The sequence below is a fragment of the Actinia tenebrosa genome, unplaced genomic scaffold (assembly GCF_029948245.1).
Source record: "Actinia tenebrosa isolate PJP-AT-01 unplaced genomic scaffold, QUT_ActTen_1.0 PGA_scaffold3__52_contigs__length_22856419, whole genome shotgun sequence".
In the NCBI taxonomy this organism is placed as follows: domain Eukaryota; kingdom Metazoa; phylum Cnidaria; class Anthozoa; order Actiniaria; family Actiniidae; genus Actinia; species Actinia tenebrosa.
The window spans coordinates 15,499,446-15,524,214 of NW_028292580.1; the positions used below are offsets into that span (position 1 = coordinate 15,499,446).

Consider the following 24,769-nt stretch of genomic DNA (forward strand, 5'->3'; position numbering starts at 1 on the left):
GGAATCCTACACTCTTCAAACTCTAGAGCATAAAAGGATAATAATCAATAAGTACTAACTGGCAGTCTGAGAAAAATCACCCCAATGAAAAGAAACAAAAACAATTTCCAAATGTCATAATTAAGCTTTCTTATACTCCTTCCTCCTTCCCCTGCAACCCATCCTCCCTTCCCCTGCAACCAATCCTTCCTTTACCTGCAACCCATCCTCACTTCCACTGCTCTGCATCCTCCCTTCCCCTGCAACCCATCCTCACTTCCACTGCAACCCATCCTTCCTTTACCTGCAGCCCATCCTCACTTCCACTGCTCTGCATCCTCCCTTCCCCTGCAACCCATCCTCACTTCCACTACACCGTATCTTCCCTTCCTCAGCAACCCATCCTCCTTTCCTCTGCAACACATCCTTCCTTCCCCTGCAACCCACCTTCTCTTCCCCTGCTCATCATCCTCCCTCCCACTGCTTTGCATACTCACTTCTATTGCTCCGCATACTCCCTTCCACTGCAACCAACCCTCCATTCCCCTGCAACCCATCCTCACTTCCACTGCTCTGCATCCTCCCTTTACCTGCAACCCATCCTCACTTCCACTGCTCTGCATCCTCCCTTCCCCTGCAATCCATCCTCACTTCCACTGCTCTGCATCCTCCCTTCCCCTGCAACCCATCCTCACTTCCACTGCTCTGCATCCTCCCTTCCCCTGCAACCCATCCACACTTCCGATCCACTGCTGCATATCCTTACTTCCCCTGCAACCCATCCTCACTTCCACTGCTCTGCATCCTCCCTTCCCCTGCAACCCATCCTCACTTCCACTGCTCTGCATCCTCCCTTCCCCTGCAACCCATCCACACTTCCGATCCACTGCTGCATATCCTTACTTCCCCTGCAACCCATCCTCACTTCCACTGCTCTGCATCCTCCCTTCCCCTGCAACCCATCCACACTTCCACTGCTGCATATCCTTACTTCCCCTGCAACCCATCCTCCCTTCCCGTGCAATCCAACCTTCCTTCTCCTGCTTCACGTCCTCCCTTCCCCTGCAACCCATTCTCACTTCCACTGCTCCACATCCTCCCTTCCCTTGCAACTTATCCTCCCTTCCACCTAAAAAGGTGTTACATAATGGGGTTGTTATACCCCTCAGTGTGCCCTGTACTGTAAACATAAAAAAATGGTCTCCAAAATATATAAATTTATTCCATAGGTATTTACACTACATACTCAGTAATAAATAAACCAACTTTTCATCAGGTGACTTTTGTTTGGTAAATTTTGTTCTATAGAGGCTAAGGGTGCTTTCCATTAAGTTGAACCAATCAGTTTGAGTGGCCAGTTCTTAAATGGTTTGTATTAGTTTATAGCATTACTTCAGGCCGCACTGATCCAGTTCTGAGAACTGCCATGTACCGATTGAGATCAGTTTGACTTAATGGAAAGTGCCAGAGAGTGCTCACACTTACCCTAGAAAACAGTACTAAATATAGTTCACACTTAATAATGCAATATGGTGGAAGAACGTATTTTGGTACTTATTGTTTCATCATTTAGTGTTTACTAGGAATTAGTGCTGCTAATTGTATAGTACTGTTTGGCAGGTATAACGTTTGCATTCTATTACATACTTTTTTACTACTATTACTAACTTTTTAAAAAAAGGCTCAGGTTACAAGGAAAAGAAGATTTATTAATAGAAACCTTTAGCATGGCGTTCTTGCTAAGTAATGCAAAGCATGAACTGGAGTTCAAGGTCAGGCATTTTCCATCAAACTTTTACATTTAGCTAGACTTTATAACGAATTGTTGCTGGAAGAGCAGCCATATTGAATTTCATTGATGATAAGACTGTTTCTCGGTGTTTGCAGAGCGTTTTTGGGCCTGATTCCTAGCGGTTAGGGGTAAGCCTGATGCTAAAGGTCTCTAATATTATTTGTAAAACCAAAGTTATTTTTCCTATGAATTGAAAACAAGACAATAAAACAGTGTTGCATTACAAATTAGCATGTGTACTAAGCTTGGCTTGTCTACATTTCAATCCCATGTGGCACAATCATTAGATTATTTGTGGAAAATGCTGTTATAATGTTAACTTTGCTTCAAGTTGATTGATACGAAAACTATACTACGTATGTACAGTATTTACATATTGTATAACACTGTAATATCAGAAGAATAACTGTTGTTGGTAAGTCACTTTCCATTAACCACGAGAGATAGGTACAGGAGGAAGAAGGATTGTTTATTTTTCCTGCCTCTCAATGCAGTGGGTTATGATAAGATGGTGAAGTGAAGACGGAGTTAGGTTTACTCACTCCTCCTTTTACAGTAAGGCAGTCCATTGCATATCCTGTCTTGTTGAAACCCAGGTTTAAAAGATTCTGTCAATCAAATTCCTAGTAATGCTTTTGCTTCTTGACTCTGCTGGATCAGGGCTTCACTGGCATACTTATCTAGTAGTTCCTGAAACAAATGGGAATGTCTTTGTTGAAAAGGTGACTGAAAACATTTTTTCAACATTGAGAAGCAAAAAAATGTAGAAAATAATTTATAGAAAAAATATTAGTTAAATTCATAAGGAATTTGTGAATTATTAAGTGTTGGCATACCATTTTCTTCCTATGAACAAGCATTTGCTCAACCTAAAATGCAAAAAAAACACACTACCATCAATATTAATAGTTATATGCTCACCACCAGCACCATCTCCACTTTCCTAATTTTGTATCATTTAGTTGCATAATCACCATCACCATGCATCAACACTATTGTCATAACTACCAATTATTGTCATGTATCAACCATAAGCATCATGCATCATCACTTTCATCACCATCAAACACATGTAACATCACCATACACATGTTCATCATCACTATGCATTATACACTATTTTCATCACTATCATAGTAACCCACCAATCATCATGTACTGTATCAACTATCATCATGCATCATATTCACCCACCAAGAACATAACTCATCATTATCATCATGCTTATTACCCTCACCAAGAACATAAATCATCAACATCATCATGCTTATTACCCTCACTAAGAACATACCAAATCATCATCATCATCATGCTTATTACCCTCACCAACATAAATCATCAACATCATCATGCTTATTACCCTCACCAAGAACATAAATCATCAACATCATCATGCTTATTACCCTCACCAAGAACATAAATCATCATCATCATCATGCTTATTACCCTCACCAAGAACATAAATCATCAACATCATCATGCTTATTACCCTCACCAAGAACATAAATCATCAACATCATCATGCTTATTACCCTCATTATTCATCATCACACTTTCACCATCACAGCTGACATCATCATGCACCATTGCTATCATCATAACCATAAATTCTTCCCAACACCATTCTCAACACCATCAACAAGTATTATCACCAACATTATTACCATGAATTACATGGCCCGCCCATATAGCATGGAGGGTTTTGTTTGTTTTGTGTTTGTTGTTGTTGCAGTATTTGATACAAGCTTTGGTACGACCAGACTGGCTGCATGTGAGGTCAGTTTTTGTCCCTGATCTGACATATAACAGCCTAGAAAAATTGCTGCCTTTCATCAAATTCATATAGTCATGGATCAACACATAATTAATACAAATGTTTTGGAAAAAAACAATATACTCCAAAATCAACTCTCTGGAAAAAATCATAGTCCAAAAGTCCAAAAAGGAGCTGGGTTTATGAAATATTTCAAAAGTTTGTGTTAATTTCCAAGTACCTCTTGCTGTGATGGCACAGGAACATGAGAAACAAAGGTTTGTTCTCCTTCTGCACCTTCTTCTGTCTCCATCTCATTATCACTTGCCTTCAAAAATAAAAATATAAAATGCATTAAAAAATGCAATTTCTCCCTGTAACATTTTAATACAATTATAGAGTGACCACAGTAAATCCATGAAACACTAATTACTAAATAGTACAAAATAGTGCTAGTTAAACAATAGAAAACGATGGAATTTGCATGAAATTGTGCTATTTAGTATTACTAAAGTTTCACGGATTTACTGTGGTCACTCTACACTAGTTGACTACATTAATCTTTTAACAGATTATCAGAATATTGTCATACATTGTCATATGTCATATATTGTCATTATAAAATTGCTGTCAGATATATACTCTAAACAAAGTGCTGTTATTGTTGTTGATATTATAATCGTAACGCACACACATCATGTTCATTGTTCAGTCTAGGTCATTTACCTAACACTGATATCAAAAAAGTGGGGTTTTTTAGGGTGGGCGTTGGGTTGGGGGATCTTTTTTTGAGGAGGGATGGGGGAAAGAAAAAATGTTAAAGGGAAAAAAGATAAAGGGATGAATTTATATATTTAGCACCATGTCCAGGAGCTCAATGGTGCTTTACAAGGTCAATGGAGGACTTTACGAACTGCATACTAAGGTGGCTGCCTACTTTTGAACGTTCGAATTGAGCCCACGATGAGCGTGCGCTCAAAAACCGCTGAAAAATCTACAAGATTTTATTGAAGAACCATACGCGTTTTGAGCTTCAACAGGGCAAAACCCTCAAATTTTGCATGGGACTCTATATTTTTTGATAGCTCATTCGAAAAAACTCCTAAAAATCTAGGTTATATCAACATTTTAGGAAAAGTTTAAATCAGGAACACGTGAAAAAATAGATTTTTGTAGGGATTTTTGTTCGATTTTATGAGATTTTTTAAGAGCACCGAAACTACAAAATATGACAAATTAATGTATTTTTTTGTATTTTTGTCGAAAATATCCATGTATTATTGTAGAATGATTGACTAGCCTTCATTCATGCAATCATATAGTCTGCAAATAACTATTATCTTATTCATCTTAATTTTTTTCTAATCACTTCCGGTGGCGCAGTTTTTACTCCAAAAGTTCGTGCGTAGGCTTCCTTTAAATGCTGATTATCTCGAAAACAAGCTCGGGACACCCTATTTTTCTTTCCAGATTTGGAATCAGCATTAAATTTCAATTCGGAAAATCGAAGTTTTAAAAAAAGCTTAAATCAATTTCCAAAAGTAGGCAGTCACCTTAAGGCGCTAGTAACAGCTGTTAAGCTTGTTAGTATGTTAGTATTATACCTCCAGATTGGGATAGGAACCGGGAGGCAATCCCCTACTCTTCACAAATAATTCAACAGGTTTTTTATGTTTGTATGAGACAGAGTCTACGCTTTAAAGTCCTTATCCGAGAAGACTTGAAGGTCTAACCATTTGCAGATATTATTACAAAGGCAGCACCTTCTCTTCAGTTATTTTAAGACCCTGAGTGTTGGTCCAGCCGAGGCTTGAACCAACACTCTTACCAACTGAGCTACTGGGTGGCAGTAAATGTTCAAGAAAAACAGAAACTGGATGACACTTATTTCATGAATGGCAGTTTTACAATGCTTCCCAATACCATGTGCAAAATTTATGCAATTTGCTGTTATGACAAATTTGCCATCTCCAAAAGGGTTTTGGTGTTCATCAATCAAAGTGTCTCCATGACATTGTCAGAAAACACCAAGTTTTAAAAGGCATGTGCCTGTGGAATGTCATGAAAACACAGTCCACAATAACTGTCTCAAAAAACTGTAAAACATTTCTGGAATGCATTAAATGGAGTTGAGATGTCCATTTTACCTCTTCACCAGCTTGTACAGCATAGATGTCCTCTTCCTCCTCCTCTTCTTCATCTACTTCTTCCTCTTTTCGTCGCTGGTATTCTTCCATAGCTCTTGCTATAGCTGATGAAAAGAATAAGTAAATATAATAATGATAAATCTACTATGAATCTAGGAAAATGGGCTCTGCCAATGTAGAACAATATATTAGTTGCACATGCATGCCAGGGTGACTTAGCAATACTGTCAAAATCCTAATCTAATTACATAATCCAATACTGTACATCACTTTGACAGCCACTGTGTCAAATGACATTCGATCATGCTCATTATACACCCTATTAAACGCAGGGTATAAAGAAAGGTTTAACAACTCCCCAACTAATTAAAGAAGGGAGAAAAGGAGAGGCTCTGAGTGTAGGAATAATTACTGATCTTACCATCTTTTTCAACTTCTTGTTCAATTGGTACCAACACACCATCATCTTCATCTCTGTATCCATAATAGTCAGCATCAACATCTTTGTATAACTCTGCCCTTGTTTTCCTTGGTGCTTTTGGCGCTGTATTGAAGGGAATAATTCATTTATTTATTAATTATGCTTTATTATCAAGTAACTATTAAAAATCTCTCATTCTTATTCAGGTTAGGAGTGAGTGCTTTATGAGAGCACACAGCAGACACCTGCACCTTCAGTTGCATCATTCTATCTATTATAACAGTCATCATAATTTGTATTTTATAAAAGAAATAAAAAATTTGCTTGTTGTGCTGTGTGATGTTATAAAGAACTTGGGGATTGGCAGAACACTCAAGAAGTGTTGAGAAGCACTCTCATGTTCTGCCAACCCCCACATGCTTTATAACTGTACACAGCATGTGCACACATTTTCTATTTCTTTATCTTTTTTTTTCTTTTTTTTTTTCTTTAAACATATTTATCATAACATCTGCCCCAAAAGCAACGAGACTTAACAAGGGGGCTTACGTCTATTTTGCAATATAAATAATAAATAGCAAAAGTGGACAGTATGAAATAAGTACAATAAATACACTGTCAATAAATACAAACTAAAATAGTAAAACAATGTCATAATGAGATAACAATAGGAAAAAAAACTATGTAACATCAAAGTCTGATTGAAAACGATTAGTGGCTAATTTTTTTTTTTTAACTTGAGAAAATAGTTTATAATTACTTTTCAAGTCTAATTCCTTAAAGCCATAAAGTAAACAATGTAAATTTTGCTTTTCTCTATCTTTGCAGTCACCATCTTGCTTAGCATTACCATAATGATTACAATCATCATCATCATTATCAAGGATAAATTTTAAGCATGCAATTACTATCAGTTTTACCATTAACATGCATAAACGCTGAATTTCGTATTCACACTTACGTTCTTGTTCAAATAATTCCCTTACACCAGGAAGATCTTTTGCAGCACCAAAATATCTATATGATGAACGATATCAAAGATAATGAGTCAGGTCAACTGGTTATAGAATGCTGTTCAAATGTCACGGTGCCCATCATCATGAAAAATACAGATACCCATGCATTAACCACTAGAGTTATTGTAAAAGTACAATACTTACTTATATCCTCTGTTCCCTGGCACCTCTTTTCCCTCATGATCTAACATCTTGGGACCAATTTTCTGAAAAGGGAAGAAAAACTCAGGCAATCAAATTTTTTTCAAGGGGTATCATTAATGCCAAAAAAACCCAAAACAAACAAACAAACAAGGGGTAACAAACTTTTCTTCAGTTGACACATGATGTACTGTAATTCTTGATACTGATTTTCACTTACAACATGAGCATAACGACATACAGAAGTAAATATTATCATATATGTTGCAGGTTGGTTAACTAAAGTGTGAAAGACTATCTGTGCTTAGTTACATGTATGTCAATGATTACAGTATATATTTTGCGCTAGTGAAAGTCAAACTTTATAGCACCCATATACTGTACCATCAAATACTCTTAAAAATTACTCTATAATATTGTCCACTCATAACAGGGTTAGTGCTGAGGTAACCACTTAAAATTCAAGGACTATTCAAGGAGTATACAAGGACCCAAAAATGAATTTGCAAGGAGTATGTTCAGCTAAATATGCCAAGCTTTCAGACTTTCCAATCTTTCTGACAGTAGATCTATGTCAGAACCATGCAAGTAACGATCAAAGCAAAAATTCAAGGAGTTTTCAAGGAGTTTCGCTAAAATCATAAAATTCAAGAGCTTTTCAAGTGCCTTTGAAAACGTGAATTAAATTCAAGGAGTTTTCAAGGAGTTTAAGGAGTAGCACGAACCCTGTCATAACATGATTAACTTAGCTGAAATCTTACCCCATAGTCTGGACCTCCAAGTTCCTTTATTCTGTCTTCCCAATGTCTTTTTTCTCTCAGTAATTTATTAATTTCATCATTAAGATCGCGTATGCGAAACTCCCCAAGACCAGCTAAAAAGCAGAATGTTTATATAATTAGGTAAAAAGCTTTTTTCCTCAAAAATACAGCAAACTTTATCTAATATTTTTATTGGCTTTGCTATAGTCAATTCAAGTGACTTACCATTTTGTATTTGTGCAACTTTCTTTGCAACTTCTCTTATAACCTTAAAAAAATTGATTCCTAAATGTTTAATCTAAATTGGCTTTACACCATCATGTGATGGTAGTTTAGTTTAGCTTCAATTAATGAATTCATCACAAAATTACAGAGATAATAATACTAAGACAAATACAAATAATCCAGAAAGAGAATATTTGGAGTGTGACAGGGGAAAGAAACAGAACTTGCATCTATGCAATCTAGCCCCCTATAGATAAGACATAATTTACTATAATAATCCTGCTTATGTTTGTAGATTAAATTATAATTATGTTAGAATGTTGATCATCACAGTGAATAAGCGATCTAAGCAAACGCTGTAAAGAAAGACCTGAAAAAATGATTTCAGGTTTCAACAGGAATCGAACCCATGACCTCCGCGATGCCGGTGTGATGCTCTACCAACTGAGCTATGAAGCCAATCCTGTTGGTGAGCGGTCATTTTTGTTTGGTTCATCAAGCCACTATAGGTAATAAGTGTGAATTGAATGGATAGAACTGTGGTGTAATAATGTTAGATGTGTTGATCATCACATTGAATAAGCGATCTAAGTGATAAATTATAATTAGTAGCCATGACAGGAAGCAGGAACAATTGAATCTGATCTTCAGCTAGTATACATGAGAAAGAATTCAGTTTCCCTGGGGAAAAAGACTCTATTGTTTTGCCTCCTGTCACGTACGGCTGGCATCATGTGATGGTGCAAGGCCTCTTTAAAGTACCACAAATAATCGAAGAAATAAGTTCAGCTGCAGGGATTTTACCTGGTGTCTCCATCTTTCTGCCTCTTGAAGATTGTCACACTCAGTAGCTAAAAATGGTCTTCTCTCCTATACAAATATTAATAGTGTCAATGGTAAAGTAAATGTACACCTGTTAAAATTAACCGAATCTAAGTACATGCAAGTACCCCTACAATAGGTGGCTCCAGAAAAATGTTTCAACCAAGGAGGCAAAACTTGAACCTTGGGTTGCACTGATGAGAGGCAAGCACTCTCACCACACTCCACCACACATGCTTTCCATGATGATACAAATGATAATAATAAGATATTGGGAGAGCCAGAAAATCTTATCTGAGATCATCATTCAAGTGGCCTCAGAAAGGTAAATCTACTGTATCTGTATTTTTGATCTTGAGTCAGACAATAACTACATACATGTACCAACTTAAGCTATTGATAATGATAATGAATGATAATAAGCAACATTAATATGGATAACCATGATATCTGAAATATCAAGACCAAGCCTGAGATGTAATTGATAAAGCCATCAATTTTACATGCTTATTAAGCTAGGTTTAATGTTCCCAGCCAATCAGAGGCAAGAAAGTGAGTTAAAGTATAGTAATAGTAGGTACTGACCTGAACACCCTTGCCTGCCTCTTTTCGTTTGACATCATACCATCGAGACAGCATAGTCCTGCAGAAAGAGCAAAGTTACCATCAACACCAATCAATTCAATAACTGCTTTCAAGTTCTAAAAACTAGCTGAGGACTAATTAGTGGGGCACTAATAACTGTAGGAATGTATCATGCATACAAGATGCAAAGTAGTAATAATAATAATAATAATTTATTGAGTATTTAACAAGTTTCAATACTTTACAATAGAAGAAAGAAATTACACTAAAAATGACAGGTTAACAACTATATATAATATTACAATTTCTTTAAAAAGATAATATAATACATGGAATAAAATGATTGCTAGGTATAAACTATAGATAATAATATTTACGAAATAGATAAGTTTTTAATTTAGATTTAAACAAACTAAGTGAGCTCAAGGCTCTTATCTCTTGAGGAATTTTGTTCCAGAGAGCGGGGGCGGCAGCTGAGAATGCTCTGTCACCGTAAGTTTTACTGGCAGTTTTTGGAATGATTAATCGATTTTGATTAGCAGAACGTAGTGTGTGCGGTGGATTGTATCTTTTAAGAAGTTCAGTTATATAGACCAGAAGCCATGTTGTTTAGTGTTTTAAAAACAGTCAGAATTATTTTGTAATCAATTTGAGCTTTTACTGGAAGCCAATGGAGACCAATAAGTAGTAGCGACAGAAACTGAATCAAGCAGATAAAATCTAGGATAGAGAAAGAACGACATTCCTACAAAGAATTTTCTTTTTTATAAAGACATACTGAATAGCCCACCTCTGAGATATGATATGCATTGATTGTCACGCACAAAGGTTTCAGTATGAGGCTATATGCTAAATTAAATTTATATTCTTACCGCCTGTCATGAATGACTGAGCATTTAGCACGTAGACTCATACTGAAACCTTTGTGCGTGACAAGTGAAACATATCTCGGAAGTGGACTAATAATGCAGCATGCAGCATTCCTGAGCACCTTGAGGATACCAAAGTGGCCCCACAAGGGGGAAATTAATGAGCAGCCCAAAGGGGATTTGTAAATTTTGAATTCAGAAAATGTCCAATTCCCCTGGGGTCAGCCCCAACCTCCCCCACACCAAATCCCCCTGGGGCCAGCTCTTGACATTAGAATTTCAGAATAGCTTATACACTTGCAATTCAACCCATCTCTCTTCCGATCTAAACAAACAGTAACACTATTTGTAACATATTTACTTACATCGCTTTTTCTGCGTTTCGAGCCTAAGTAACAATAGTAACATTTATTAGTAAACTTGGCGTCAAAAAAGGCTAAACTTACAAACACTAACTCTCAACAACAACAGCCAAGCAGGTCAATTTTATAACTTACCATTTTGAAGAAGGACACAAGTGATACTTTATTGCTAATTTCGTATAAATATCCACAAGTTCTGAGCCAGTTTTTTTACGACTTCTAAAAGTTTTCTTCAGTAGAACGTCTCGTGTACGTCCGCCATATGCAATTCCGCTAGGAAACTGGACCCAAATTTCTTTCCCGATTATTTTCCGAATATGAAGCGAAGGTTTAACGGAATATTGCCGTCATTTTCCGATATGCTCCCGATAACTTCCAAATAACCGCTGACTACTAACTACGACCCGCCATCTTGGTTTCAAGATGTCGAAAATACAAAAGTCGTTGGATTTTATGAAGAAAATTGGAGGCGTTCAAGGCGCCTTTTGGAGATTTCTTAGAGAAGGAACAGCTAGAGTAGGAACATGTGTTGGAGAAGACAAGTATGGCAATAAATACTACGAAAATGACTGGTATTTCTTCAGTCGTAATCGTTGGGTAGTTTACCCTTATGCTGGTCGTCTGGAGTACGATGGATCTCAGATCCTTCCTGAATGGCATCGATGGATGCACTACATGACCGACGAAACACCTGTACAATCTAAACCAGTGCAACGGAAGTTTCTTATGGATCATGAAAGGAATTATACAGGAACTAAGCGAGAATATGTGCCTTATAGTACTACAAGGCCAAAGATAGAGTCGTGGCAACCACCCAAGAACTATTAAGCTGAAATACTACATAAAAACAGCTGATCTTATAACAAAACCTTATGGATAGAATATTCCAAGATACAGTGTGCTTGTTTGTATCGTGAAGTTTGATAACTGAAGATCAGGGATGAATGATGGCTGAAGTTGGATTCAAATGTCACACTTGCCATATTTGTACATGTCTTTCATTAATTAATAAATTTGAAAGTTGAAGCATGCACGAGTCTGTTTCGTTTGGGACGTCAAAGCATGATATTTGTGGCTGAGTTATTTACACACTTATGCATCTATCAATGTTAAGTCTCAGGGTAAGGGGGAGGCAACCCTAGGGGAATTTGACATTTTGAATCTGAGATTTTCAAATTCCTCATACCTGGACAACCGATGAAAGTCAAATTTCCACAATTTTATTTTTATTGTATTTTCTGGCTTTTTCAAGATGGTGACCTTGTCAAATTCCCTACTGCAAGGGCATTGAAAAATTGATGTCAATTCCCGAGGTAGCCCACATACAAGATAGCCCTGGGGCTTAGCATTGATAAGCACATATACATTGTGCAGTTCCAGAAATTATCCATACCTGACCCACCAAACAGAGGAATTTGGAATTTCTGAAGGGTGGGGGAGTTGGAGAAAGAACAAAAATTACAGTGTCTGTATGGAAGAAAATTGGGATCTCTGGGGGGTAGGGGTCTTAAAATAAATTCCTCAGTGAGTTGGTTATGGATAATTTCTGGAACTACACATAAGAAATAAACCTGTGTAAATATGATATTTTTAATACCTATATGAAAGAGGAGCCACTGGTCTCACGAATGTTTTTTATTATAAATCATTTTAGCTCTCATGCCAATCTTGTACCCAGAGCCTTCATTTTTTCTGGTCTGTGGTGAAGAATGTTCTTTGATCAGGCAAGAAGAAACACAGCGCCTGGGTACAAGATTGGTTTCCAGCCTGATTTTCCCTGGTGAGGAAGAGGGCAAACAGACTGTGATATGCCATTGTTTCCTGCTAAGAAAGTAGAGTCCTGCACTCTTGGCTTTTCTCCTTTTACACATGGTGCCTGTCAATAAGATACACTATACCAAGGGAAAAGTAATGAACATTCAAAATTAACGGATTGCGTTAAGGCCATTCCAATTGGTGTGATTGCAATAAACAAGGGCTCAGTGCAGAACACCCTTTGGGATAGCATGGAGAAACAGGCAGATATGAAAAGTTCAATGAATATTTAAAAATGGTAGAGCTGAAACCCTCCAGCCCATTTTTTCAAAAGTCTCTGATCGCCCATCAAAGCATGCGCTATTTAAAGTGCTACTACGACGAAAATCGCTCAAACTTGGATTCAGCTGAAACTTCCCAAAAATACTCTTTAAAGGTCCAATAATCACTGTATGAAGTGTTTTCTCGATATTCAGGACGAAGGTATGATATTTTTACGGTTATTTTTTGGAGTCTGTGACGTCATACACTCAACATCGAACATCGCTCCATACATTTCTTTGTAGTTTATGATCAAAATATCAGTAGTAAAGGGAGAAAGAAATACCCAAACACCCCAAAATATAAATTATAGTCACAAGTAATGTGAAATAAGCACATTAGCCACCCTTTGGGCTTCATAGGAATAAAATAAATTAAGGATTTATATACAAAGAAATATATGTAGCAATGTTTGATGTTGAGTGTATGACGTCACAGACTCCAAAAAATAATCGTAAAAATATCATACCTTCGTACTGAATATCGAGAAAACACTACATACAGTGATTATTGGACCTTTAAAGAGTATTTTTGGGAAGTTTCAGCTGAATCCAAGTTTGAGCGATTTTCGTCATAGTAGCACTTTAAGAAAAAAAGGATGAAGGTTTTCTTGCATGTTGCATGTTGCATGTTGCATGTTGTTTATCAAGCTTGGCTTTGCATGCAACGACCTTCATCAATAGGCCTCCTTTCCTTGGGCGTAATGTTTTCCCATTTCAGACCACTTGTCATTCCCAAAAGTATCCTTTCTTTGTTTGATGGTTGCGCAATAGAAAACACACATGAATATCTATCATACAACTCAGTGGCGTAACCAGAGATCTTGCAGGGGGGTGTACAAGCAATGATTTGCAGAATCAAAAAAAAAACCATTTACATGCAATTTTAAAGCAAATGGAAATAGATGAGCGGACCCTAAGCTTTTATGGGGGTGCACGCGCACCCTGTGCTCCCCCCTGGTTACGGCCCTGCAACTCAAACAAATTCTTATAAAAAAAGAATGTTATTCTCCAGCTAGAGAATGAAACGTGGTTTGAAATGGGACAACATTACGGCTAAGCTAAAGAGGTTTATCTTTATTTAATTAGATTTATAGGTTTATATACTGTATACACTGTATGGATGCCACGGTTAGTTACCATTTTCCGTCTCCCTCCTCGCCCCAGAATTTTTATGTCGTTGCATCACTAAGGCTATCAAACGATGCTTCATCTACATAGCGGGCGTTTCAAGATAGCCATGTTGTAGGGTAATTGACCATGGAATGACTAGACTTTGTTTTTCATGTCTGGCCTTATCTTTTAAAATAGAAATAGCAAGTATTCCCTACGGGGAGGCCGGAGTGCTCTATCCCTTTTGTTCCGTCGCTTTGGGTGATTGCACCATGAACGCATACGTATTTTGGTTTAAATTAAACTTCCCTTCAGATATTGTACCATGAGTTTCGATGACGCAGAACTAACGAACCTAGCGACTTCCTGTTTCAGCACATTCTGAATACATCATCAATCAAATGTGTTATGATATATCTTAAATATACTGGAAGCGCTCTGGACCCGGATTTGGACTGACGCGGCATCGACACAAAATCGCCATATATTAGTTGTGATAAACAAAAAAGTTTTACACCATGACCGATAGGCCACAATCCATCAAGTCGGTATCTCGAAAGGAAAAAAAATGACTAGGATCACTGAATTAATTTCGAATCAAAACGTTGTACTTAGGATAAGCGCCAGCGAGCCCGTTGTGCCCGCGGACATTTGTGCCTGTCATGCGCGCGCGCCCGCGCCAGTGACGCCTGTTCATTACTGTTGTTATTGGTCGGCCATCTTGCGACTACGTTTCATTATTAAAGCTTGTTCATTCGTTTACGTCGTTCGTCGTGTTTACTGGCGTGGTGGCAGCGATTAAAGGACCCACGAACAACAGTATAAATACAACGATCAATAGCAGAAGTCTCGTAACGAGCCAACCTGTACGGTGGTTGGAAAACGAACAGCAAGAAACGTACACAAGAGCTTACGAAACACATTCACACGGCCTCATCAACAATCACCCAAACCATCGACTCCAAAAATGACTTCAACAAGAGCACCAAAACAATGGACACTGACTAAAAACGAGACAATCACTTCCTTCGAAGCATGGAGACAAAACCTACAGTATACATTATCTCTCGACGTAAATTTCGCATCCTTCCTTGGTGATACCGTGACGTGGCTAAAGAAATCTCGAGGCCCTCTAAGAGGCTTTACTGATGACGGTGAAGCAGTCCCTGTCGCTAGACGTCGAACAGCACAGCAAAAGTGTACCCATCTGGAGTTGATGCTTGGCCAAATCGCTAATTATTGCCCAGTTATCTCTAGAAATTCAATTGTCAAGAACTCAACATCTATCAACTCCATCTGGCAAATGATTCGCATGCATTATGGGTTCCAGTCCACCGGAGCACACTTTATCGACTTTAATAACATTAAACTGGAACATGACGAACGCCCAGAAGACCTCTTTCAACGACTGATGTCCTTCGTCGAAGACAATCTCCTCATCGCTAATGGCAATATCACCCACCATGGCGAGATTATAACCGCCGACGAGGAATCAACACCCAGTCTTGAAAATATGATCGTTCTCACCTGGCTTAGACTAATCCACCCGGACTTACCAAACCTCGTAAAACAACGATATGGCACGGAACTTCGCTCCAGAACCCTCGCATCGATAAAACCAGAAATCTCCCAAGCGTTGGACTCACTGCTTGACGAACTACGCACAGCCGCTGATTCCAAGATACTACGCGCTACAGCGTCAAAATTTAGATTCCCTGCCTCACGTGAACCAAACAAATTGCCAAACAGTCGCCGCCCAACGACTTCCAGACGCCCCAGGTCATGCCCACTATGCAAAGAAGCAGGCCGCGCAGATCAACAGCTTTTCCTAAGTAAGTGCCCTTACTTACCTCCTGAGGACAGACTCTTCCTCGCCAAGACTCGCTCGACAACCAACTATGAAGAGGAAGTAGAAGAAGACGACGATAACCTAGATCTGTACGCACCTGATCAAGTTGACAGTGAAGCGTCAGCCCTTCCGTCCGCACGTTCCATCTCCCGAAGGGTCAGCACCAGAAGGTCACCCCTACTCAACGCCTTCTATCGACAACACCCAGTGAGGCTGACCCTCGACACCGGCGCCGAAACCAGCATGATTAAAGCGTCCGTTGCCCAGACACTTGGTCTTACCGTCGAAAAGTCTTCCCAACAAGCATTGCAAGCCGATGGTACGACACCGCTGACCGTTATTGGCGAAGTACACGTCCTGCTCTCTCGTTCCAACAAGAAACTCGCGCTCGACGCCCTCGTAGTAGAGGACATAGATGTTGACATACTCGCTGGAATACCCTTCCTCATCGCGAACGACATCTCAGTTCGCCCAGCCACTCAACAGATAACTATACAAGGCTCCGAAACCATCTTGTACCACACCGATGAAAAACACAGCACTCAGGCTCACACCATACGCCACGCCACGTCGTATGTGTTACGTTCATCGTCGCCCACCACCGTTATCTGGCCTGGAGATTACCTAGAAGTTGACGTCCCCCCCGAGCTGGGAACTGACAACACTATCGCCATTGAACCCCGTAGTGATACGTCCCAACTCAAACGCCCTCCACCCAGCGAAAACCCATGGCCCCAACCACGAGTCATAGATACAGTCGGAGGTAAAGTGCGAATTACCAACACGTCCGACGAACCATACACCGTCCGACGCCACGACCACATCTGCTGGGCCCGCCCAACCGTCCCAGCGACTCCTCCCGAAGCGGCTCCACCCTCAACACTCCCCGTTACAGAAGTAAAGCCTACCCCGCCGTCCTCAGGCAGCGTAAGTCTAGATCCAGACAAGCTACTTACAAGTTCCATGCGTGACCAATTCCAGAAGGTCCTACAGAAATACGACAACGTCTTCAAACCGGACATTCCAGGGTACAACGGAGCAGCGGGCCATATAGAAGCCCGCGTAAACATGGGACCGGTACAGCCGCCCCAACGTAAAGGGCGCCTTCCTCAATACTCTCGAAACCAACTAATAGAGCTGCAAGAGAAGTTTGACGAACTGGAAAGAGACCAAGTCTTCCAAAAACCCGAAGATATCGACGTGGCAGTAGAATACCTGAACCCCTCCTTCCTCATAAAGAAACCCTCTGGCGGTCATCGCCTCGTCACTGCCTTTGCAGACGTGGGACGGTACAGCAAACCCCAACCATCACTCATGCCAGACGTTGACTCCACACTACGCACCATTGCACCATGGAAGTTCCTGATAAAGTCTGATCTCAGCCGCGCCTTCTACCAAATACCCCTTGCTAAAGAATCCAGGAAGTACTGCGGCGTAGCCACACCATTTCGTGGCGTACGCGTTTACTGCCGCTCCGCAATGGGAATGCCCGGCTCAGAAACAGCACTCGAAGAGATGATGTGTCGAGTACTTGGTGACTTCATCCAAGAAGGCTGCGTGGCAAAGATAGCAGACGACTTGTACTGCGGAGGAGCAAGCCCCGAAGACCTTCTACCTATCTGGGCACGGGTCCTGGAACAGCTTGACAGGTGCAACCTTAGACTCTCACCAACTAAAACGGTCATCTGTCCAAAGTCCACCACCATATTAGGATGGGTGTGGTCCCAAGGCAAACTATCTGCAAGTCCTCATCGCGTCGCGGTTCTTGCATCTTGTCCTCCTCCAACTACCGTCAAAGGCATGCGCTCTTTTATCGGGTCCTACAAAGTCCTTAGCCGCGTCCTACCAGAGTGTTCCTCCCTAATCGACCCCCTCGAAGGCGCAATCTCGGGTCTCCAGTCACAAGACAAACTTACGTTGAACGAAAGTCTTCTCCACAAGTTTAAAGCTGCTCAGCAGGCCCTCACGTCAACCAAAGCCATCGCTCTACCACGTCCATCCGACTCCTTATGGATCGTAACAGACGGCTCCGTAACCAAACGTGGCCTCGGAGCAACACTATATGTGTCCCGTGAGAACAACCTCTATCTTGCCGGATTTTTCAGCGCAAAACTCCGCAAACACCAAGTCAACTGGCTGCCCTGTGAAATTGAAGCACTGAGTATCGCCGCGGCCGTCAAGCACTTCAGCCCGTTTATAATACAGTCTGAACACCGTACTTGCGTACTCACTGACAGCAAACCATGCGTCCAAGCCATCAATAAACTCTGTCGCGGCGAATTTTCCGCAAGCCCTCGGGTAACATCATTCCTAACTACCGTTAGCCGATATCAAGTCACGTTGCAGCATTTGGCCGGTACGGCTAACCTCCCTTCAGACTTTACGAGCCGCAACGCTCCAGAGTGCCAAGAACCAACATGCCAGGTGTGCAGTTTCATCAAAGAAACAGAAGACTCTGTCGTCCGTGACGTGTCCGTTCAAGACATCATCGACAACACCAAGTCACTTCCATTCACCACGAGATCAGCCTGGCGAGAAATCCAAAACGGATGTCCCGACCTCCGCAGAGTCCATGCCCATCTGAAACAAGGAACTAGACCCTCGAAGAAACTGACTAACATAAAAGACATCAAACGCTATCTAAACGTAACGTCCATCTCCAAAGACGGCATTCTAGTAGTCAAACGCAACCAACCTTTCACCCCCTCATCTGAGGCAATAGTAGTACCACGGTCCGTACTTGATGGTCTTCTCACAGCTCTCCACGTTCGTCTAAACCATCCATCTCGCAACCAGCTTCAGATGGTTGTACTACGCCACTTCTTTGCGTTAGACATGAACAGTGCCCTAACCAGGGTATCCTCGTCATGCCACCCATGTGCCTCCTTACGGAAGTTTCCAAGTTCTCTCGTAAACCAATCATCTGAAGAACCACCCGACGTCGTCGGCATATCCTTCGCTGCTGACGTTATCAAACGACAACGACAAGCAATCTTACTACTCAGAGAGTGTTCGACATCCTACACCAACACTTGTTTAATACAAGACGAAAAGTACGACACCCTGCGCGACGCCCTTACACGCCTCATTGTGGAACTACACCCTTTGGACGGTCCAAGAGCAGTCATTCGAGTAGACCCTGCACCAAGCTTCTTATCTCTTAGCAACAACGACGGTCTAAAACACTTGAACATTTGGCTCGATGTTGGTCGCATAAAGAATAAGAATAAGAACCCAGTCGCCGAAAAGGCTATTCAAGAGCTAGAAGAAGAGCTTCTGCGACAGGAGCCCGGAGGTGGACCCATTACTTCTACTGGCCTCGCACTAGCAACAGCTCGTCTCAACTCTCGCCTACGCCATCAAGGTCTCTCCGCTCGTGAACTATGGACACAGCGCAGTCAATACACCTGTGACCAACTCCCACTATCTGACTACCAGAATATAGTAGCGCAGCACCAGAAGAGGTCCACTAACCATCCCCACAGCGAAAAGTCCAAAGACAAACACGGAGTTGCCGCACCTCAGCCACAGATTCGAGTGGGAGACATAGTTTATTTGATCGCTGACCGCGACAAACTACGTGCTCGTGACCGCTACATCGTTACAGAAGTGAGCGACCCTTGGTGTTACATTAAGAAGTTCACCGGATCCCAACTTCGCGCCACATCATACAAGGTCAAGCTATGTGAGTGCTATGCCGTTCCCGCTCCCCTCGCCTCCTCCCACACTAGTACTCAAGTAATCCACAACGATGCCGACGAAGACTTCGCCACCGTAGACCCAACGTTAGCGTCAGAAGAACCAAGTCCACCAACACCCCCATCGGAACTTATCCGCCCATACGAAGTTGACTTACCAAGCTGGTGTAAACCAAACAATCAAGACAACGCATCGGAAGAAGACACCAACACAACCCCAGAAACAACTGAGCAAGACCCACCACCCTCGCAAGTCACTCTCACCGTCCCACTGCCCATCAACAACGAACTCAGCAGCGAAGAATCTCCCTCGAGACCACAACGAACACGCAAACCCCCAGCCTACCTCAAGGACTACTTCCTATATTGAGACATTATGCGACCTGTAGATGTATGAACCATAATAACTTTGTTATCCAGTTAATTAACAGAAAATAAGGAAGAAGAAGATACTGCGCCAGCGAGCCCGTTGTGCCCGCGGACATTTGTGCCTGTCATGCGCGCGCGCCCGCGCCAGTGACGCCTGTTCATTACTGTTGTTATTGGTCGGCCATCTTGCGACTACGTTTCATTATTAAAGCTTGTTCATTCGTTTACGTCGTTCGTCGTGTTTACTGGCGAAGGGTACTTAACTTTACCGAGGTTTTTCAAGAGGCAATATGGTCTCTTGACGTTTGGTACCTTTTTCATGTACTTTGACCATAGTTAATGGAGCGGAATGCTTTGACAAAGAGCTCAAAGTCAGGTTGATGTCAGTAAGCTGGTTAAATGAAAGTATAGACCTTTGGACCTTGTTTTACCTCTTTGAAAGAGTTCAGAATTTAATTCATAATTTTTGTGTGTTCTCTATCCTCCACTGAATACACACCATACGACTGCCTAAAGTTGTATACAACTTGAAAACAAGATAATTTTATAGTTTCCAAGTACTAGTTTTCGATAGCTTTAGCAATCATGCATCCAGTTTAATGAATTTGCTAAGGTTGTCTTTTTTTCCATTACTTCTATCATATACTTTTGAAATGACAAATTTTGTTTGTCAAATTCTACTGAGCAGGATAAGATACTATGTCAAGCCAAAAAGAAGAAATGAAGCAAAAAAAAAGAAATGAAGAAGAAAGAAGAAAGAGGAAAGAGGAAAGAGGAAAGAAGAAAGAAGAAAGAAGAAAGGAGAAAGAAGAAAGAAGAAAGAAGAAAGTTGAAAGAAGAAGAAGAAGAAGAAGAAAAAGAAGGAGAAGAAGCATAAAAAGACCAAAAAAATCGAAGAGTTTATCTTAAGATTTTATTATCTTTTTGTGCAATTTTTATTCAATTTTCACCCATCGATAATTCGATTTTTGGTTCCCTCATGATTGTTTTATTTCTCTTATTGTTTATTCGAATCATGCAAATGCTTGTCGAACCACGCTATAGAATATAACGTTGACCCTCATGATTGTCCAAACGCGTTATAGATTGTCAATGATTATGCTAATAGCACTAATGAATTTTCACTTTTAGGTAAATGATTGTCCATAAATGCAATTGTCTGTCATTTGGTGTTATTGAAGTTGAATTTCGCGCACAAGAAAATACATTCCGCGCATATGAATGTACAAACGCGCTATTGATTGTCCATTGATGCCTATGAATGTACACGCATATTCAAATGTCGTTATTGAAAGTTGATCCGCGCTAATGATGTTACTTGTGGTGTTGATGAAAGTACATTACACGTTATTGATACAACTATTGGCACAAATGAATGTACATTTTCTGTTAATGAACAGCAAAAGGTGTAATGATAAAAAGGTTAATTATACACCGTGAAAAGATGAAAAAAACTTACTAACGTTTCGGACTCTATAGTCCTTCGTCGGAGTAAAGGAGAAAGTAGGTAGTAGAAAAGGCACCTTTTCTATATAACATTAGAAAACTCATTAATAATTCATGAAGAAAACACAATAGAAATCATGACCATGAAGGTGATTTTATATCTGATAAAGATTCGTCTTCATTTGCATAAACTTTAACTTGGATTTTCTCTATCAAACTTGGTTCATTTCGTAAAAAAATCGGTACACAATGAGAACAAACATCATAAGTTTTCTAAGCCGTTCAATAATCTCGCAGATCGTGGTTTATCGGGTCTAAAACCACTCGGCTGCGCCTCGTGTTTTATACCCGATAAAACACTCCTGCTCGTTTATTAAACATTACATAATAACTTATGGCAGCAGCCACATGCGCTTATTGAGCGCCTATTTTTAGTGTTACTACGCGTCCGGTCGAACTCTTGACCCCTTTTCAGCTTTATCTGTATGACTAGGTACATAGTGGTTTTTCCTGATCGTCGGAATGTGAGTTCCTCATTCCACAGTCCTTACACTACATATTTTCTAAAATATTGTGTGTTGTTATCTCCTATGCTACGAGGATTTCCTTCCTTCCTCCCTCCGTAAAAAGCAACATTTTTGAGTGAAAAGCGTCCCCAGTTAGTGCGAAAGCGCTAGAACGACTAAATACGTAAATAAAGAGATTTATTTTTTATTTAGTTTATCTAGTTTAAAGGATTATCAAATGCTAAATTAGTATCTTTACGACTTCCGCCCGCATGCTTCTGCACTGAGGACTGCTGCAATCTTTTCAGTGTATCTTAGTGAATACGACTGAGATAAGTGCACATATAGCGGGGATGATAATGCTGGCCATCAAGCTTGAACTGGCGTTACAGTAGTCACCTGAACAGCAGTGCAAGGAACAAGTCACCGGGTTTCCATTTAGCTGGCCTTCTCTGCACATTTTAATGTCGTTTTTGTCACAAGTCTTGGCACATCCCTTGGCATAGACACTGGTTGTTCGTCCAGTATCCTTATCTTTAACTGATGCCTCAACCTTGATGCAATTCGTTAGAGTAGGGTCTGCGCATGTTCCTTTTTCGCTATTTGCCTTACAATCATCCCATGACTTGTAATTCGGGCCACATGCATAGCATTTTAATGCCGTTCCTGTAAAAAGAGACCGAAGGAGAGTAAACACAACTGAGTTCTCGTGGTTATATTTTTCACTAACTCTTTTACATATTCGCTCTATGGTTTATTATTTAGATGTTGTTAGCAATAATACGCATGCGAATCGTTATTAAACAAATTAAGAAGCAAGACTCTCAAAATAACTTTTTTATCGTTTAGTAACTACTAGATTTGCTAATATGACAGTTCATTAAAACAACTTTTCATGGTAACAGAAAGTTCAGTAGAATACATAAACTTACCAACAGCCAAGACTGAGGACAGGATGAGTAGAGCGTAGATCCCTGACATGTTTGCTGTATTCTAGTCTAGTGAGCTCAACTTGAATGACCAAAAATGAAACAACACTCCTGCCAGCGCCCTCTTAAAGACACCAGCTGTCACTAGGTGCAGCTATTTCATTGGCCTGAATGGTTTGAGTGGTGTCAAATAGCCGAGTCCCCACCTCTTTTCTATAGACGAATGCACATACGCTTTGCAATATGAAGGAAGGAGAGGGAGAGGGGTGTTTTATCGCGTCTCTCAGCTCAAACAAATTAGCCAACCAGCGAACAATTTTGTTCAGTCCAATGTTCGATAAACAACAGCTTTTATTTGTTCGAAATTAACGGAAAATAATTCACATCCGAGTGGAAAGATTCGCCAAATAGAAATAATATATCTCGTCGTTGTTGGTGGAAAGTATTTCGTTTTCACAAGACTATTAAAATTGTTTTTATTGATGTGGCACCGAGATACGAGTCCAGTGGTGACTTGGAGAGATCACTATACTGACATGTCATTGCGATCATGATGACGATCGACCGCATCACACGAGTTTTACTTTTTGTTTCGAACAAGAAAGAAGAGAATGTGGCGTGCCCTTAGACTGGGACTTTTGCCAATGTTGAAAAAACGTTCTAAAACTCATGAATATTTAATGAGGAGAAAACAAAGCAAATCACTACTGTGACGGTGGTTTGGAAATGTGTTCTTAATTTGCATTAAATTTCGTAAACTTTTTCTTCGATTTTCTCCGGCTGCGCCTCGTTTTTCAACTCACTTTTCGGTGTTTGGAAATCGGAGGAAGAACTATCTCGCGTGTTTGAAATATTACTTAACTATTGGAATGCGTGGAGTGTTTTTCTAATAGTTTTATCTGATAAGTTAATAGGAGTGGCATGAGGTCATATCCTAATCATCAATATTAGCTCCTATTCACGTACTCATAGCATAGCCCATATAAATACGACAATTTAGGGCAGTAAAAGGACAGCAGAAGTCCTAGCGTTGCGGTTCGCCCCAGGAAAAGTTAGCCTTGCCCTAGCCTGCAGAGCAGGAGTTCTTGTGATGTATTTGAGGAAGAATCGGGGTTTTTGGATTCCGGTTTCGACTACGTGCCCGTGAGGAAAATGGGAACTAGTAAAAAAAAGGGAACGCCGCCTCCCCCTTCGGTTCTTTTTTGCCAAGTTTCAATTCTCGCTCATTCCAAGGTTCCCCCAAAACCCCGGTTTTTCCCAAGACCCACAAGAACGCCTGTTTGCAGGCTAACCTTGCCATGTCAGTGCGCGTCGTTCCATTTTAACCCATTTGTAAGTATGTCGTTCTCATAGATTTCGATAATAAGGCTTTGCACTCAAGTTTAGCTTTCGTGACTCGGAAACATGTTATGTTTTAAGCGAGCAATTCTACTCCGGTGACAATTTACTAGTTTAGTTTCACGTTAGCGTTTATTGTCAATGCGTTTTTAGATTTAGTCGTTTAATTATCCTTTTCATGATGCATTTCCATTGTTGTCGTGTGAGTAACTTTTGTATATTGGTTTCCTTAATAAATTCTTAGTAAGTCCACACCTTGCATCTAGTATTCGTTCTCGCTTTGCCTCATCATAGACTTGAACGGTTTATCTTTGCCATCTTGTCGGCTGGTGTCAGATCATGTTATATATATTTCTAGCCTGCAAAGCAGGCGTTCTTGTGGGATTGGGGAAAAACCGGGGTTTTGGGGGAACTTTGGAAATTTGGAACGAGCGAGACTTGAAACCGAGGAAAAAAGAACCGAAGGGGTGGGGGCGTTCCCTTTTTTTGCTAGGTCCCATTTTCCTCGCGGGCACGTAGTCGAAACAGGAACCCCAAAACCCCGATTCTTCCTCAAACCCATCACAAGAACGC

General features: G+C 40.4%; 3 protein-coding genes across 3 annotated transcripts; 1 reads left to right on the forward strand and 2 right to left on the reverse strand.

Annotated features, from left to right (window-relative positions):
* Positions 1-1,181: 1,181 nt before the first annotated feature.
* Positions 1,182-11,299, reverse strand: LOC116294499 (pre-mRNA-splicing factor ISY1 homolog). The gene is made up of 13 exons (XM_031702119.2): positions 11,009-11,299; positions 10,877-10,899; positions 9,643-9,700; positions 9,040-9,105; positions 8,236-8,278; positions 8,011-8,123; positions 7,253-7,314; positions 7,054-7,109; positions 6,093-6,215; positions 5,672-5,775; positions 3,766-3,852; positions 2,608-2,640; positions 1,182-2,461 (listed from the first exon to the last, which is right to left on the reverse strand). Exons 1-13 carry the CDS (start codon positions 11,009-11,011, stop codon positions 2,387-2,389), a joined length of 846 nt encoding a protein of 281 aa, XP_031557979.1. The 5' UTR covers positions 11,012-11,299; the 3' UTR covers positions 1,182-2,386.
* LOC116294500 (NADH dehydrogenase [ubiquinone] 1 alpha subcomplex subunit 12) lies at positions 11,266-11,902 on the forward strand. The gene has a single exon (XM_031702120.2). The coding sequence runs from the start codon at positions 11,297-11,299 to the stop codon at positions 11,699-11,701; it is 405 nt and encodes a 134-aa protein (XP_031557980.1). The 5' UTR covers positions 11,266-11,296; the 3' UTR covers positions 11,702-11,902.
* Positions 11,903-22,118: 10,216 nt separating this feature from the next.
* LOC116305610 (uncharacterized) lies at positions 22,119-23,012 on the reverse strand. The gene is made up of 2 exons (XM_031715558.2): positions 22,862-23,012; positions 22,119-22,595 (listed from the first exon to the last, which is right to left on the reverse strand). Exons 1-2 carry the CDS (start codon positions 22,908-22,910, stop codon positions 22,234-22,236), a joined length of 411 nt encoding a protein of 136 aa, XP_031571418.1. The 5' UTR covers positions 22,911-23,012; the 3' UTR covers positions 22,119-22,233.
* Between the last annotated feature and the right edge of the window lie 1,757 nt (positions 23,013-24,769).

Bases quoted from the DNA above. Each gene is read 5' to 3' on its own strand.
- LOC116294499 (XM_031702119.2), bottom strand. The intron at 9,106-9,642 runs GTCAGTACCTAC...ATATTTGTATAG, and splicing joins AGGCAGGCAAGGGTGTTCAG to GAGAGAAGACCATTTTTAGC. The intron at 2,462-2,607 runs GTATGCCAACAC...CATTTGTTTCAG, and splicing joins TTGTTCATAGGAAGAAAATG to GAACTACTAGATAAGTATGC.
- LOC116305610 (XM_031715558.2), bottom strand. From the start codon at position 22,910: ATGTCAGGGATCTACGCTCTACTCATCCTGTCCTCAGTCTTGGCTGTT. The intron at 22,596-22,861 runs GTAAGTTTATGT...CTCTTTTTACAG, and splicing joins GTCCTCAGTCTTGGCTGTTG to GAACGGCATTAAAATGCTAT.
- LOC116294500 (XM_031702120.2), top strand. From the start codon at position 11,297: ATGTCGAAAATACAAAAGTCGTTGGATTTTATGAAGAAAATTGGAGGC.